The sequence below is a fragment of the Xyrauchen texanus genome, chromosome 22 (genome assembly GCF_025860055.1).
Source record: "Xyrauchen texanus isolate HMW12.3.18 chromosome 22, RBS_HiC_50CHRs, whole genome shotgun sequence".
Taxonomy (NCBI): domain Eukaryota; kingdom Metazoa; phylum Chordata; class Actinopteri; order Cypriniformes; family Catostomidae; genus Xyrauchen; species Xyrauchen texanus.
In genome coordinates, this window is record NC_068297.1 from 25,117,454 (window position 1) to 25,134,939 (window position 17,486).

The following is a 17,486-nucleotide window of genomic DNA, read 5'->3' on the forward strand; positions in this document are numbered from 1 at the left end:
TCTGACATTAGCCTGACAATGGTCGCCTTCTGGTGCTATACCTCAAGGACACTGTGTATACAGTATATACAGTACATGCTTCAAGTGCAATTTGTTGACTGCTGTTACAGTGCATACAAAATGTATTTTGTTCTTAAAATAAGACAGAGTAAATGTGTGATCACATCTCAGACACAAACATACAGTACCTTTCACACATACCTGACAGCAAGATACTTTTGACTTGGTTTCAGATGCTCCTCCCTCTTCATCAGACCTGTGGGGAAACACACATCCAACACACCCATAAAGTATTTGTTTGAGAAGCTGAGATACACAGATGAGATTTTATGTTTGGTTTGATTATGAAGCAGTAACAGTACTGCAAGTGTATTGGGTGGGTCTATTTTGGTCTCCTGTGGTTCACACTAATCTGAAGAAACAGCATCTACACTCTGATACAATGTGTGAATGGAGCTCACATGATGATGCACATTCACATACATACATCAAGTACAAATATAAAGTATAATCATAAATCTGTGCTAATAGTAACACAGAGCTTTCAAAGTTAAAGGGACAGTTCACTCATAAATGAAAATGTGGTCAACATTTACTCACACTCATGTTGCTCCGAACCACATGACATTTTGTGTAGAATGCAAAAGCACTAAAAACAACAGGTTTTCACTGTGAACTAGCTTCTTTAAGGCACTCAAGAAAGCACAACGGATGTCAAGATTTTCATAAAAAATTTTATAATTATATACATTTTGTGTTGTTTATCACCAAAACTGCCCTATGCCTTTGTAATAGGATTTAAAAGTCACATTGACTGCTTTTATGATACTTTTGGATCTTTGGGCCTTTTTTACACTTTAAAGTGAGAAAAATCTAAAGTTGCCGCAAACTTGCAGCAAATTCACCACTCATTAATTTTCACATGCAAAATTGCGGCATATTGTTGAAAACTTGCCATATATTCGCCACTCATTAATTTTCACTTGCAAATTTCAATTTGTGGCAAGTTTTATACAATTTTGAGGCAACTCTTGATTTTTTGTAAGAGTATCCTGTCTACTACAACTGTATTGAAAAGATAGACAGAGATATTCATTAAAACATTAAATCTCCTTTTGGTCAAAGGTGTGGTCACATTTAAGTTTGCATGGCAAAATTCCATGGCCTTACAAAACATTTTGAGTTCTGACAAACTTGCAGCAAACTACCAACTCATTATTTCATTTGCAGATGAGCTTAGAGCCGGTAGTGGTGAACATGCAGCAAGCCTTTGGTGATAATGAAGAGTTTGCTCCAAAGCTCATTTGAATGTGAAATTTGCTGAAAATTTTCAACAAGTTTGCAGCAAGTTTCCCAGAACTGTAGGCGGACGTTGAGCGCATGTGAAACCAGCAAAAAAACAAATTGCCCAGCAGCCTCTATTTAATGCTAAACTTTATACTGTGAGGGTTAAAAAGAAACTCACCGCTAAAAATATATACTTTTCCATTGTGAATATTCAAGTGTTGCTGTGTATGAAGCACCGCCCACACAGAGACAACTGCCAAACCAAGCAACTTCCTATTGGTCAATGCAGAGAATTCAGGTATCAAAAGTTCTTCACACTTGAACTCTACAGGAAGTCCATGAGCAAAAATTATTTGCCACCTGAAATCCATTGCATAAAATTCTCGATTAAGCAGATTTCCATTGAGATGATTGTATTTCGCTCACAGAACTTCAACGTGTGGGGGTAAATGTGACCGCCACTTAAATAAGAAAGCCAAATAGGTTTGAAATGACACAAGGGTGAGTAAATGATGCCAGAATATTTGGGTTATATATTCCTTTAAAATTACAACTACTAGAGAGGTAATACAGGTCTATAAACATTTCCCACAATTTTGTTGGTGTAAAACCATTTGCGGAGACATACGCATCATTATTTGAATGTAATTTTTCAACACCAGTTTATTATTGTGCTATAATCTATTTTAGATAAGATGGCCAGAGTAAGCTTCAACGAGGAAAGTCTGGATACACAAGACTATGAGCAACGCATATGACCACATCTTATTTGTAGTGCAGTTGCTTATGCGTCTATTCCGGCCAACATCTAGGGATCTTCTATTCACAAAATATGTAATCACTGCACCAAAACAAGGTTTTTAATCTTTGATAACTAGGTACTGATTTAAATAAGAAGAAGAAAATAGAAAAGAATACACACAGTACACACATTCATATACACATACACTAATGTTGTGTTCTGTACACTGAACTTCTCAACTCCATTCTGCAGCATAAAGTGTGAGAGGTTACTAAAGAGAACGGTTCATAACTTTATTCATCACAGTCAATGTACTGACAACTAGATTAGTCACCCTATCAACTCCTGCAGCCTTAATGGCTGCTGGGAAATTGTGTGCATACCACAGCGGAGTGAACACATATGCATAATCCATCTCTTTCACTCTTTTAGCAAATGTGACACCATCACACAACATCTAATAGTATTTGTATACTGGGAAGCCCTCTCAAGTACTACATGGGCCCACAGAACCCTGCGTTTGCACACAAACATACAGTGGCCCCAAAAATATTTCTGAATACCATAACATAATGAAATATTACACCAAGTGGAATTTGTTAGCAAATTATGGTAGACATTTTGTCGAAACTCTTTCATTTTTGCAATTAATTTTAACATACTGATGTCAAGGTGTTTGTATGTTAGAGATTTGTTTTCTAATGTAATGGCATTCATTGATTTTTAGGTGCAGTGTTTTCTGTACTACTTTCTGTAATTACATACTGCAATGCTATTACTTTCATCATTCATCAAAATTTGTCTGGCACTGGTCAAAGGTCATTCTCTACAGTGATGCAGAGCCATGCTCCACTGCTTTGTGTTCAGTTCTACATAAACTGTTAGAGGGAGGAGTCCATTGCATAATTTCATTAATACACATGGACTAAAATATCACGTGTTGTCTGCAGAACAGAGGGGCCTGCAGAACTAATGGTGAGTCAACCAGAGGCAGCTCAGAAGTGCTGTGTTGCAGTTTTACCCAGATGTTCAGTGAGCTAACACAGGTCATGCTCATATGGGTTCCAAACCCATATGACTTTTCCATGCAACTACATTGAATGGGGACCAGGGTTGGGTATTGATAGATTTCCCGATTCGATTCCGTTTCACAAACTTTTTATTCTATTCAGTTCTGACTCATTTGGGTGTATTTCAGTTATGATGTCCATTATTATTACTAATGAAAGAAATTCTCTCTCAGATTATGATGTTACTTAAAGGGGGACCTTTTGGAACATTATAAAAATACAAATTTTACCAATTGTATTTTATTATTAGTTTCTCTTCATTTTGGTCATAATTTAGCTTAAAATTGTTTACAAATTCCATGTATTCCATCAATAAATATGATGTCTTGAAATTGCATTTATTATATTGCACTTACAGTAAACAGTATATATATATATGGCTGATGGGTAACAATTCTTATAGTGAAGGCTCATTTATACATGACTGCACTATGCATATTTTTTAACAAAATTACAATACAAATCTTAAGAGCCTCTTTTATGCACATTGTATAAAAACATAAATAATAATGAAAGTAAAAAAAGTTCAATTATAATAATTGCTACAAAATTATGACATTAGCAGTGCATTTTTTTTTTTGTTTCAGGAAAACCAGAATATCCACATTATCAGAGGAGAGGGCGGATCTGTTAGCACTGACAATGTCCCCTGCTGTTGAAATATTACTCCTATTGTGTTCATTATCGCTTTAGCTCTGTCTGAGCTTGCAGCGAAATGCTGCTTGAATGCCGTGGCGATACTAAATTGCACAGGCTGCTTATGCTTTGCTCCCATAAGCTCAAAAGACACATGTGGATGATGTCACCGCAAATGAGTCATCATGTTAGAAGTGCTTCCTGAGACATACCCAACTTTAGTGAAACAGAACCGACACACAGCCTTCGTCCTGTTCACTACTTGTTGCCCAATATTACTGTAGTTTACTGCAAAACCATAATGCTCCCAAATATCAGACTGCGGTGGGTCTTTAATCTCTGGCTTATTTAAGTCAGACATAATTATATTTTGTTTAGTTCCAGCACAGTTGGGAAAAATAGCAAGCTAGCTAGTATAAACTTTACATACATTTATCTGATCTGCAGTTTCTAGTGTACTGTGTGGCACTCTGTTCCCATTCTGTTACTCACTCGACGTTGTGTCGATGTAGTGACACTAGGGGTCTCTCTTGAGAGCCTCGCTTACCTCTATCTTTGAGAAAAGGCCAATGAGAATTGGTGAACAGAATTTGCATGCCCCTCCCCCAGAAATACGGGTATAAAAGGAGGGAGGTGTGCATCTGTTCAGACAGATTTTTTCTTCGGTTGTGTTTCAGCGAGCTGTAAAAATCCACTGCTTTTCCACTCACCTCTAACAAGAGCGCATGCTGTTGGAGATATGGCACAAATCAGTAGCTTTTCTCTTCAATGCACCCCAGTGCAGACTACGCCCCTGGGCGCTTTGACAGCCACCCAAAAGAGTTTTATTTCTCTAAAAGAGTATATTTCTCTAAAAGAGTAACACATTGATGTTGAACGTCTTTTTAAAGACGCATCTTTTTCAAGATGCCCATCCGTCTTTGTGTCACTCCTGGATGCGGTTGTTACCTCAAGGCCACCCCGGGCCGGGTACGCGAAGCAAAGTTAGTGCTACAAGCATCTCCTCAGCACAACAACCTTGGGACGAAGCAATGCTCACCAACGTAACGTTGCCTGTTCCCCCCACCACCGTAAGGCCGCACCTCCAGGTACGTCACTCGTAATCGTGCACTTAGTGCCCCTCGCCCGGCGCTTGGACGCATGGCTTATGCTTTCCAACCTGTCGCGGTGGCTGGCCAGGACAATCCGACTTGGCTACGTGATTCAGTTTGCTTACTCCATCATACTGCAAGTTCTGAACCGGGCCTTACACAAACTCCTGTTCAAGATGCTGACACAGAAATTTATTCTGACATTCATCCGGCATCAAGATTGGTTCGCGGCGGTAGACCTAAAGGATCCGTACTTTCACGTCTCACCCAGTCACAGACCCTTTCTACAGTTCGCTTTCGATGGCCAGGTATATTAGTACAAGGTCCTCCCCTTCAGTCTGTCCCTGTACCCTCGCATCACAGAGGAATTCACAGAGGCAGATCTTGCCCTGTTAAGGGAAGTGGGCATTCGCATACTCAACTGCCTCGACAACTTGCTAATCTTAGCGCATTCTCGACAGTTGCTCTGTGTACACAGGGACCTGGTGCTCATGCACCTCAGCAGTTTATGGCTTCGGGTCAACTGGGAAAAGAGCAAGCTCTTACAAGCGAGCATTTGCAGTCGGTGCTGAACTGCCTGAGTTCGCTCATCCCTTCCTGCCATCACTTATTCAGCCCTTGGAGAGACCTCGGTTTTCCCCTACAGCAGGTGTCCTGATGCGTTGTAGTTACTACAGGCGCCTCCCAGTTGAACTGGGGCACCGTGTGCAATGGGCACACAGCCGCTGGCTCCTGAATGGGGCCCCGGCTGGGTTGGTACATCAACTGCCTAGACCTGCTGGCTGTATTTCTTGCCCTGCGCATATTCCTACCATTGATCAGCGGCAAGCATGTGTTGATTCGCTCAGACAACACAGCGAAAGTAGCACCAACTGAGCTCGCTGCACACCACTCATATCCCGGGCAACCTAAACGCCACAGTGGACGCTCTGTCACAACTCCACCCTCAGGTGGTCCAGCTGATTTGGGCTTGGTTCGGCACAGCACAGGTAGACCTATTAGTCTCCCAAGATTCCACCAAATACCCACTCTGGTAATCTCTGACGGAAGCTATGCTTATTCACAAATGGGTGTTCTCCTGATCTGAAGACCCGCAAAGGTGCGCAGTCAGTCAGTGCTCCCTTTCCTGCAGGAGAGGCTGAAGGGGCGGTTGTCCCCCTCCACCTTGAAGGTCTATATAGCCGCCGTAGCGGCTAAATAGCTCACCATGATGCAGTGGATGGTAAGTAATTTGTGTAGCACAATCTGATCATCAGGTTCCTTAGAGGTGCCTTGAGGCTGAACCCTCCTAAGCCATGCCTGTTCCCCTCATGGGATCTCTCTGTTGTCCTCTTGAGCCTTCGGGTTCCTGCCACTCATCCTTCCCCTACTAATCACTGTTTTACCCTTTATACACTCACAGAATGTCTGTTTATCCTGATCCACCCAATCTTCAGACATCTATATCACCAAGAACTTCCAGGATAATGTGGAGAGATGCAGCACAACTGGCATCCAAGTATACAGATCTCACTAAGTTGCATAAGAAGCAATGTAGTGAGTTGAATGAGTTAAGTGTGGTCTATGAAGTGCATCCAGCTGGCAACCCAAACAACTTATGCCCACACTGGAGTGCAGAGCCAATAGAGTATGAGAGCACTGCGGCTGGAAGGTTCAATTGATTGTGTAATTCACTGAGCCTGGACTGGAGATCTACAGTATAAGGATTTAGGGTTACAGTGTAAGGATTATATTTGTTTAACTGATCATTGACTATAAAAGCATTTTCTCAATGACAGATGCACAACAAGACAACAAGAAACAGAAAATCAGTTTGAAATGGGGAGAAAGAATTCTCTGAAATTGTTCCATACCGTCATGAATCTCAAATGCCAAGCTTGTGATCTTCTGAGTGATAACCATCATGGGCCTTGAGAGAGAAAGAGAGAAAGTATGTGAGAGAGATAGAGACAGAGAGAGAGATGTATTGATGACACTGATCTCCCTGATCCTTGACTCCCAATTGAATTTAACTGAATATTGTATCTTCAGTGGAGGGTGGACGGTAGCCAATATGATGCTGATATATTATGAACAATTCATTATTATTATAGAAAGAAACACACTTATTCCACACAATGTAAAAAAAAAAAAATTATAATTATTAGAGTGTTGATTAAATATTTTAAAAAAATGTATTTTGGGGTTGTAGCAAACAGTGAGCTGCCTCCATGCCTCCTGCCTACATAGGCACATGCAGCGCACTGGAAATACAACTTTAAGCAGTTATTTTCAGAATAGGTGACGCAAGAGAAATAATGCAATACTTTAATAAGCATAATCATACATGCACTGATCAGCCACAACATTAAAACCACCTGCCTAACACTGGTTCCCCTTGTGCCGCCAAAACAGCGCCAACCCGCATCTCAGAATAGCATTCTGAGATGAAATACTTCTCACCACAATTGTACAGAGCAGTTATCTGAGTTAACGTAGACTTTGTCAGTTTTAACCAGTCTGGCCATTCTCTGTTGACCTCTCTCATCAACAAGGCATTTCCATCTGCAGAACTGCCCCTCACTGGATGCTTTTTTGCTTTTGGGACATTCAGATTAAATTCTAGAGACTGTTGTGTGTGAAAATTCCAGGAGATCAGCAGTTACAGAAATACTCAAAGGAGAACTGGAACAAGGACAAAAAGAGATGTGGAAGGCCCAGATGTACAACTAAATAAGAGGATAAGTACATATATAATCTGATGCCTCACATGTCCTCAGCTGACAGCTTCATTGAATTCTACCTGCTCAACACCAGATTCATGTACAGCAGTAAAGAGAAGATTCAGGGGTGCAGCCTTATGGGAAAAATTGCAAAGAAAAAGCCACTTTTGAAACAAGACTAGACTGTAAGGTTCGTGAGAAGTGCCCGACAAGACAGCCACATCTATGGCAAGTGCTACAGGAAGTGTGGGGTGAAATGTCACCTGAGTATCTGGACAAACTGACAACTAGAATACCAAGGATCTGCAATTTTGCTGCACGTGGAGGATTATTTTGATGAGAACACTTAGACGTAGTTTAATATTTTATTTCAAATTGTAACATTAATTAATTAATTAATGTCCTGACTATTGTGATCAGTTGAATGTCACTTTGGTGAATGAAAGTACCCATTTCTTTCCATAGGAGCAAAATCTGTATATTATTCATAAATTCTGGCCACCTGTGTATATTTATAATCGAAGTTTCTCTGTTCGTCCACTGCAGATTTCTTTTTCAAATGAATGCATTTTGGGATTGTCTTTGAAGGACACATTCAATGATACCTCAGAAATGGACCAAAATGAGGTATCATTGCTTATTTAATAAAAATTTTACTCAAATTTTTTTTAAAAACAACAACTTGTAAACAAAAATGTGCATTTGAATGGCTATTAAATATGTTTTAAAATGTTAATTATGTTGACAAGGCTGTTGTTAGATTTTGGAAATACAGTACACTACTGTTAAGCCAAATTCACAGCACCAGTGACTCGCAGCGAAAAGCAACCTGATCTCATTTACTTTCCGACTTCCGTTGACAGCAATCATTGGCCACACAATAAAGTTGAGAAAAGCTTAACTTTATGCAAATGATGAATGATAAGCAGCGACTACCAATAGGAGTGAAGTCAGTAGAGCTCACGTCTCCTTTAAGATTCTGGAGTCGAGTGCAAGCAAGACGGATATTTCAATGTTATATATCATTTATCTGTAACCACAAACATGGATATAATTAAAACCCGTCAGAAAATGTCCACATTTTACATGGATAGATTGTTCATTTTTAACGACAGTATATCAATTATCGATTTTCAAAAGCTATGGCCAGTTGTACAGTACATCAATAACGTTAGCGACAGCTGTAGGATTGACCATTATCAACATACAGTACAGGGACTAGCGACATCAAGCGACAAATTTGCTGGCAGTTTGAAAAGCACCTTATTCACAGTAGCATTCGATTTTGGGAGTGAAAATGAGGCTGTGAGGGATAGACTTACCTTTTTTACAGTAACCTGCACTGTCTAAAACTATCCTTTATTATTAATAAAGCCACACTGACCACATCTCCACACAGCTTCTCTATGGTTGAGTTCATGGTGCAGCTCTTTTCTCCATTATCAAAACTGATTCAAGGTTGAACTGCTATTATGATCAGCTTTGATCTTAAGGATAAAACTATTACAGATACAGTATGCTTGCTCAAGACTTCAGTTAACATGTTGGCAGAAAGCTGGAGTTTCACTGGATTGTGGCATAAAGCTGAATGGTAGGCATATAAGCATATGTAAACCAAGTTTTGGAAGTTATTGAATAGCAGAACATACACAGTCTCTATCTGCATAATTTATGAATGGTGAGATATTATAAGACACTTAAATAGGGCTTTATGAGATATGTTATGACAAAGCAAAAAATGACAACTTAATCCAATGTAAAACAACTTACCCAGTGAAGTCCGCAGAGTACATGCCATAGTCAAACACGTACACTCTGGTGATTTGGCAGAAACTGAGGTATCCCAGCGTAACCACAAAGCAGTATCTATGAAGAGGAAGGCAAAAGAAGTGCAAACATGAAAAACATGGAAGCAAAGCACTGGCTTTATTTAGAATAACATACATCATACTACAAATGCTATTTCTGCAGTGTACATTATGCACCGTTTCGGTAAGCATAGACTTGATCTTCCATTTCTAGAGAGACAACTGAACCTGAAGTAAGTAATATCTGATACCATGGGAATGGGATATCCCCATTCATATTTTCCAAAAGAGTTCTATGCCATGAACCAAGCCAACTAGTGACGAGGTGAATCACAACTTTACAAACTTTGATTTGAAGCAAAAAAACAAGACAAAGGTACTGATAGACTTTGTATTTTAACGTCTTTCATGAGGGAATGATCTACAATCCTATGAAGCTTTGTAGATGATGTAATCAAATAAAAAAGATAGAAAAATATTAAATATTACATTTGAAATATATTTTACATTTAGTGCAAATATTAATATACATAATAGTTTGAGGGAGATTATGTCATCCACAGTGCATCATGGGAAGGGTGGTCACAGCAGAGATCTTTTGCTGTGATTTGTTTGTGCCGATTTTCTGATTGGTAGATTTCTCTTTAGGATCATGGGTAGTGTAGTTTATCACCAGGAATTACACTATTACACACTTATTATTATTTTTTTTTTCAAATAAAATTGAAAAAACTCAAATTGATGGCTTCAATATAAGCATTTTACATTCAATTAACAACCTCAGAGCTCATTGTAGGTCTGTCTTTAATGATTTATAAGTTATCATTAAAAATCAATCAATTATGGAGTAAATTAATGTGATTTTTTACTTCTGGAACCCGAAAGTATATCTCCTTCTCAACTCATTAATTGTTTGGACTGCCAAAGTTATGTATATACTGCATAGCATGCAGTATGCAAGAATTACATTCTGAAAATTGGCAAACTGGCAAAGCAGCAAATTCACTACACCAAAATAACCAAACAACCACTTACAATACCAAACAATAGTGAACATTAAAATATATGGCTCCATAATTACTATATTCTGAAAATGATTAATTTATATATTATTTATACCCACAAATATCCTTAGTAAGTGTATTTACTATTACTACTTACTTACTATTACATTCTTAGGAATCTAAAAATAGCCCAAGAACTCATTCTGCTGCAAAACCTCACGTCTGATAAATGATTACAGATGCAAGCTATTTGCATACTATAAAAAGTAATTAGTGAGTGAGAGTGATAAAAGCTGTTCTGCCTAAAGTGTGATGTCAGAACAACATTATCAAACTTGAGCCATAATTTCAACTCGGCTTATTAACTTTCTCCCACAATTTGATTACAATCCCTCTTTTATTCACCATATTAATCATCAAAGGGAGATAACAGGCATGAAAGTTATCAAAGACTTCAAATTATGTTACCTATGGCCTCAGTTTGAGGCAAAAGCCTTTGAAATTCCTCCCACTAGCAGCCGTACCCAGCTGCAGAACATTTGGCATGTCACACTTTCAACCCAGAGACAAATTCATCTATCCTGCAATTCTGAGAGTACCTGTGTTTAAAGGCATAATTCACCCAAAAATGGTCATACTGGTTTGGAACAACATAAGTGTGAGTAAATGATGGCATTGTATATAACCAAAATATTAAAATTTTTAGGTGAACTGTGCCTTTAAGCACCCCTAGATTCTTTAATAGGCAACAGAGGGCAAATTCTTGGTATTCTAGTCTCTGTCTTTGCCTCTGACAAAGACGGTTTTACATCCTCAGTCCCACTCACTGTGTTCAGAGGTTGTGCCTGCTCAGCTTTAACACTAAGGCCCTTTATCAAAGCTCTGAGCAGCACTGTATGAATTATCAAAGACCTTCTGATAAGAGTTTTCTGTAGGAAGATTGTGCAGAGGTTGTCGTCTTGTTGCACAGATAACGCAGTGTGATAGTGCAGTTACAGGGCTGGATTGTGATTTTCACTGTGCAATATTAGCAAGTCAATGAGTTCACTGAAAATTCTGTCATCATTTATTCACTCTTACATCGCTCCAAACCCACATGATTTCTTTCCATCTGTAACACAGTGGTCATTTATTTATTTTGTAGTTCTGCACGTTTATTTCCTATTTAGCTCTATACAGTCTATATTTGTACTTTGAATCTTCAAGTAAATCTTCAAGTAACCAGTACATGATAAAAGTTATTGTACAAGTGATCATAACATTTTGGTTACTGTCGTAACCTCCGTTCCCTAATGTAGTGGCACTAGGGATCTCTCTTGAGAGCCTCGGTTACATCTTATCTTTGAGAAAGGGCCAATGAGAATTGGTGAACAGAATTTACATGGCCCTCCCCCGGACATACAGGTATAAAAGGAGGGAAGCATGCATTTGTTCAGACAGGTTTTGAGCTAAGGTCCTGGCCATTTCAGCGGCTAGTACAGACTGCACGTAACCTTACCCAACGCCCCAAAAGACATCATGTAGTTGCCCAGCCCGCCACTCTGCAGATATCTGCTAGAGCAGTGGTTCTCAACCGGTGGGGCGCGCCCCCCCCGGGGGGGCGTGGACACTCTCCCGGGGGGGCGCGAGTAGGCTACGATAGAAGGGAAAAAAAACTGGGAAAAAAACATTTTGGGGCACATTTTTTTTTAGCACTAAACTACTGTCATAAAAAGTTATAGTTTTGTATATACATAACTCCTGAATAAAAATGTAAATGTGTTTGGACATCAAAAGTTTTGATTGGTTTGTCGATAGTGAGCGCAAATGCAGGTGATAAGCGGTTTCATTAAGCGAGTCATTGAGTCGTTCATTCAAACGATTCGTTCAAACGGCCGATTCATCAAGAATGAGACAGATGTTTGTGAATGGGTCATTGAATCTTTGACTCAACCGATTCATTCACAACACTGAATCATTCCAAACACGATTGAGTATTGCTGTGAGATGCGCTATGGCTATGCTGTGATCTTTGTTTGGATTCATCGGATCTATTTTCGCTGCAAAAATAGACCAAAACAGTCATTATTTCGTCTAAAATGTAAGTGACTTAATATTATTAACTTGTTTGTTGAACTGTCATATGAAATCAGTGTCACATTTGTGAGGTGATGGTAAATTAAGTGATGTCAATTGTCAGCTCTCTTGGTCGTCAGGTCGTGTGATGTATGTTGCTGAACTGTATTCAAATGTTCTAAATATAAAAACACCACATTTTGAAATTTAACTGCAGTATGTCAATTTAGTATATTTGTGTGTGCTGCGCTCATAAACTTTAGAAAACGGCGCTCATTTGTTTGATTTCAACCTGTCTTTGCAAGGCCGCGAAACTCATATTTTGCTCCTTGCAGACAAAGTGCATGCCTTCACACAAAAACTAGACCTCTGGCATGGCCGCATCAGTCGAGGGAACTGCGACATGTTCCCCAGCCTTGCAGACTTTATCACTGATGCAGGCACGTCACACGATTTCTCCTCCCTATTTCAATCAGCGTCTGAGCACCTGTCAGCAATGAGAAAACAATTTGCGACGTACTTTAAAGAGGATTATCGCTCTCTTGCGTGGGTTCGAGATCCGTTTGTGTGCACAGCAAACGAGCTATCAATTGATATGCAGGAACAGCTTATTGAGCTGAAGAGTGACAGTAGACTGAAGGAACTCTTAGCTCCTGCCCTCTTTCGTCATTTCGTCTGTGACGTCGCCTTGAAGATTCTCCTTCCTTTCGCGTCGACATATTTGTGTGAGGCGGGATTCTCAAAAATGACTGCACTCAAAACTAAATACCGCAATCGTGCACAAATCGAGGATGATTTGAGGCTATGTTTATCAAACATTGAGCCAAGAATTGAGGATCTTTGCAATGCAAAGCAGGCTCAGGTCTCACATTAACATCACCTACCAGCAAGCTTCTGTAAAAAATGCAGATGATGCCTACTATTAGGCCTAGTAATAATAACAATAATAAAGCATAAATTAATATCAGAGGTCTGGTGCCAATTCCCAATTATAGCAATAGCCTAGTAATGATAATAGGCCTACTACTACTCATAATAATAATAATAATAATGCCTGCAAGCTCACATTAGAAGTCTGGTGCTACTGCCAATTATAATAATAATAATAATAATAACAATAAAGCACGGGCGGGGGGCACTGGGGCCCCAACTGACATGAACCAGCTTTGAGGGGCCCAGCTTGCAAAAGGTTGAGAACCCCTGTGCTAGAGAGATGCCAATGGTGCCCACGAGGATGCCACACTCCTCGTAGAGTGTGCTCGAACCAGTAAGGGGGCGGGCACGACCTGGGTCTGATAGACCAACGCAATGGCGTCCACGAACCAGTGGGCAAGCCTCTGTTTGGAGACAACGTTAAGGCTGGGTCTGCCTTCGCCTGGGGCAACTCTTGCAGGTGCACTACTTGAACCCTGAAAGAGGTCGTAGGAACCTTGGGCACGTAGCCCGGTCGGGGTCTCAGGATGATGTGAGAATCTGCCGGACCAAATTCCAGGCAAGTGTAGCTGACAGAGAATACTTGCAGGTCCCCAACCCTCTTGATGGAAGTGAACGCAATCAGAAGGGCTGTTTTCAAGGAGAGGGCCTTTTGTTCGACTGACTCTAGTGGCTCAAACGTGGCTCTCAGAAGGCCCGAGAGGACCATGGAGAGAACCCATGAGGGGAACAGGCATGGCTTAGGAGGGTTCAGCCTTCAGCACCTCTAAGGAGCCTGATGATCAGGTTGTGCTTCCCTAACGACTTACCGTCCACTACGTTGTGCTGAGCCGCTATGGCAACTACATAAACCTTCAAGGTATAGGAGGACAGCCGCCCCTCCAGCCTCTCCTGCAGAAATGAGAACATTGACCTGACTGCGTACCTCTGTGGGTCTTCAGATCGGGAAGAACACCAATTTGCGAAAAAGCACCACTTTATGGCAAAAAGCTGTCTGGTAGAAGGAACTCTGTCTTGAGTGATCGTATCTACGATGGCTGGTGGTAGACCGCTTAGATCTTATGCATCCCGTCCAAGGGCCAGACATGGAGGTTCCAGAGCTCTGGCCGTGGATGCCAGAGGGTGCCCCATCCCTGAGAAAGCAGTTCCAAGGAGATGCCGTGGCAAGGAGCGGGAGATCCGAGAACCAAGTATGGGTGGGCCAGTAAGGGGCCACGAGAGTAACTTGTTCCTCGTCCTCCCTGACCTTGCACAGGACTTGTGCAAGTAGGCTCACTGTGGGAAATGCGTACTTGCGCAGCCCCAGGGGCCAGTTGTGTTCCAGCGTGTCTGTGCCGAGTGGGGCTTCTGTCAGAGAGTATCAGAAAGGGCAGTGGGTGGATTCTCAGGAGGCAAACAGATCTACCTGTGCTCTGCCGAATCTACCCCAATTCAGCTGGACCACCTGAGGGTTGAGTCTCCACTCTCCGCTGAGCGTTACCTGCCATAAAAGCGCATCCGCTGTGGTGTTGAGGTTGCCTGGGACATGAGTGGCACGCAGCGACCTCAGACTCCAAACACAAATTATTTTTTTAAATATTCACACGTCATTTTGCCATAATATGACATATGGCCAAAATCAAATATGGCAACACATCAATACCATCAAACCTCATTGGTTCTTGTTTCACAAAGTCATGATGTTTGTTACGAAGGCAGACGAGGGCAGATGAGGAGTGGGGATCAAGATGCGGTTTATTGAAAATAATGAAGACAAACAAGACTGGAACAAACAAAACATCCACGATGGGAAACTGAAATCTTAACAAGAGCAAACATGAACAGAGCAAACATGAACACGGATGAGGCACAGGGTCAAAAACACATACATGACATTTACATTTAATGACCGACTACGAATGGAGAAACAACAGGGTTTAAATACACAAGGATAATGATGATCAGACGAGACACAGGTGAGAACAATGAATGACTGGCAATGATGAGGGCAGGGAATCATGGGAAGTGTAGTTTATGACAGGTGACAAGTGAAACACGGGGCAGACAACCGGGGATAGTGACAATCTTTTGTGCAGAGGAAGAACCAATGAGATTTCATGTTATTGATGTAATGGCCATATTTGACTTGGGCACTGTATACATGTTGATAAATGTTTTGATTTGATTTGCGTGCATATTGACATAAATTTCGTTCTGTTCTGTTTGGTTTGCATTCGACATTTGGTTTGTGAGACGAAAGTGTTGATAATTGCATTTTTCAAATCACATTTGCTTTTTATGACACTATCAGTTGGGTTTGAAGGTTTAGAGAAGGAAGGTCGTTTTTGTTGAATTAAAACTTGATCGCCATGTAGGGCTGGGCGATATGTAAAAAATATTTTATTGAGTTACGCCATGAACTATGTTTTGATGCAGTCCAAATACAGTAAATTGATAAGAGCTTTAAAGGTGCATTCACACTGAAAGAGAAGTAATTACTGCATGTTGGCAAGTTGCAGTTTGATTGGTCACTAGTATGGACTACACTAGACTCCAATATCCAACTGTATCAGAAATATGATCACATCAGTGCAGGTGTCTGCACTCTCATTGGTCTTCTCCACATTGCTTCACAATCCATTACATAAAGGTAAAAAAAAATGTCTATAATAGTTCTAAAAGTCTATTAGTTGCGTCATCAACAGTCTCTGGTGTCACCTCAAATCGCCATTGAGGATGAATGACTTCTGGTCATTTTCATTGACCATATTAACTTTGTTGATACCCATTACTTGTCTTACTGTGCATGATTCAGTGCACATTATAACAGGGAAAAACATTGTTCATAATCTTTCATCAAACTTAATTTTTTGGTTTACATTACCAAGGCTGTACAGGCTATTCTTTATTAATACAAAACAAATAAGTAACGTTTCAAGTCATTCAGCTCTGATAGGTTCGAAACATTATTAAATGAGTTCAATTGTTGAGGCAAAGTCACATTACTTTTTTGATCCGCATCTGTGTTCCTATATAAAATCTCTAGGAAAATCTGGGCTGTCAGTAAAGGGTTAGAATTTTGACACACAGAGTCATGTGACTTAACAACATGGTGCCAATCTCAGTGAAGTTTTTCTTTGTGAGAAATGCCAACAAAACTATATCTGATAAGAAACCTCATTTTTACACTGAAACCTGTTTGAGTCAAGATTAATATGATATTAGAGTATTTAGTATAATTTGTTATGCCATTTAAATAATTTGAGCAATTTATCGCGAAAAGGCATGCTGTCAAACTCAATGACCACTATATTGGACAACAGTGCTATTTTCCCCTTAGAAATCCTATATTCACTGTGCATTATGGTAAATAAATGGTAAATGGTATGCACTTATATAGCGCATTTTGTTAAATTTAGAGGTTACCAAAGCGCTTTACACTGTGTCATTCACACTCACATTCACACACCAATTATCACATTGAGAATTTATGAGTTCATCCAAAAGCTGAACAATGTTGCTTTCAGAGACTTTGTATGGATGAAAATAAGGTTCATTTCAAACTGTTCTGAGACCAGTGCACACAGACAGCACACTGGATGTTAAGTCATTCACTAAATAGGGAGCAAGGGAGCATCTTATTGCATCTTATACTCTATACAGCCAAGTGCATTCACTCCTAACATCCGACCAAAAGTTCAATTTCAGTCTGCAGATGATGTTTGCTACACTCAACATGGTTGGCAGACATGGGACAATGGTAATCAGTACTTTGATTCAGAATTTATAATGTATAATTTTATTTGAACATGGTTGGCAGTGATTGGACGATGCTGGCCATTACTTGTATTAGAATAAATTGTGCTAATTTCTGAATGGTAAAATTCTTCAACAATGGCTATCACTTTTTGTTGCCAAAGTAGAAAAGGATAACATTGTCACATAAAAGTAAAATCAAGTAAAATCATTTTTATTTGTATAGATTTTTATTAGTGCTTTTCCCAATACACATTGTTCCAAAGCAGCTTTACAGAAAAACAGCTGTATTGTCTGTAACGTCTTAAAAATACAAATAACCAACACACCTGAAATTTTTTTTTTTACTTTCTAGAGCTGAGTATTATTTAAAATGTCACAACTTAGTCCCGCTGTCCCCATATGAGGACATACAATTTTAGA

At 40.0% G+C, this 17,486-nt stretch overlaps 1 protein-coding gene across 1 annotated transcript in view; it reads right to left on the minus strand.

The window, feature by feature from the left end:
• LOC127662724 (lysophospholipid acyltransferase 2-like) overlaps positions 1-17,486 on the minus strand; it is an 89,018-nt gene that overhangs the window by 22,842 nt on the left and 48,690 nt on the right. The window contains exons 4-6 of the mRNA XM_052154014.1: positions 9,299-9,394; positions 6,680-6,735; positions 202-256 (exon numbers count right to left, since the gene is read on the minus strand). Coding sequence (XP_052009974.1) covers positions 202-256; positions 6,680-6,735; positions 9,299-9,394 — 207 coding nt within the window. The remainder of the gene's footprint in view (positions 1-201; positions 257-6,679; positions 6,736-9,298; positions 9,395-17,486) is intronic.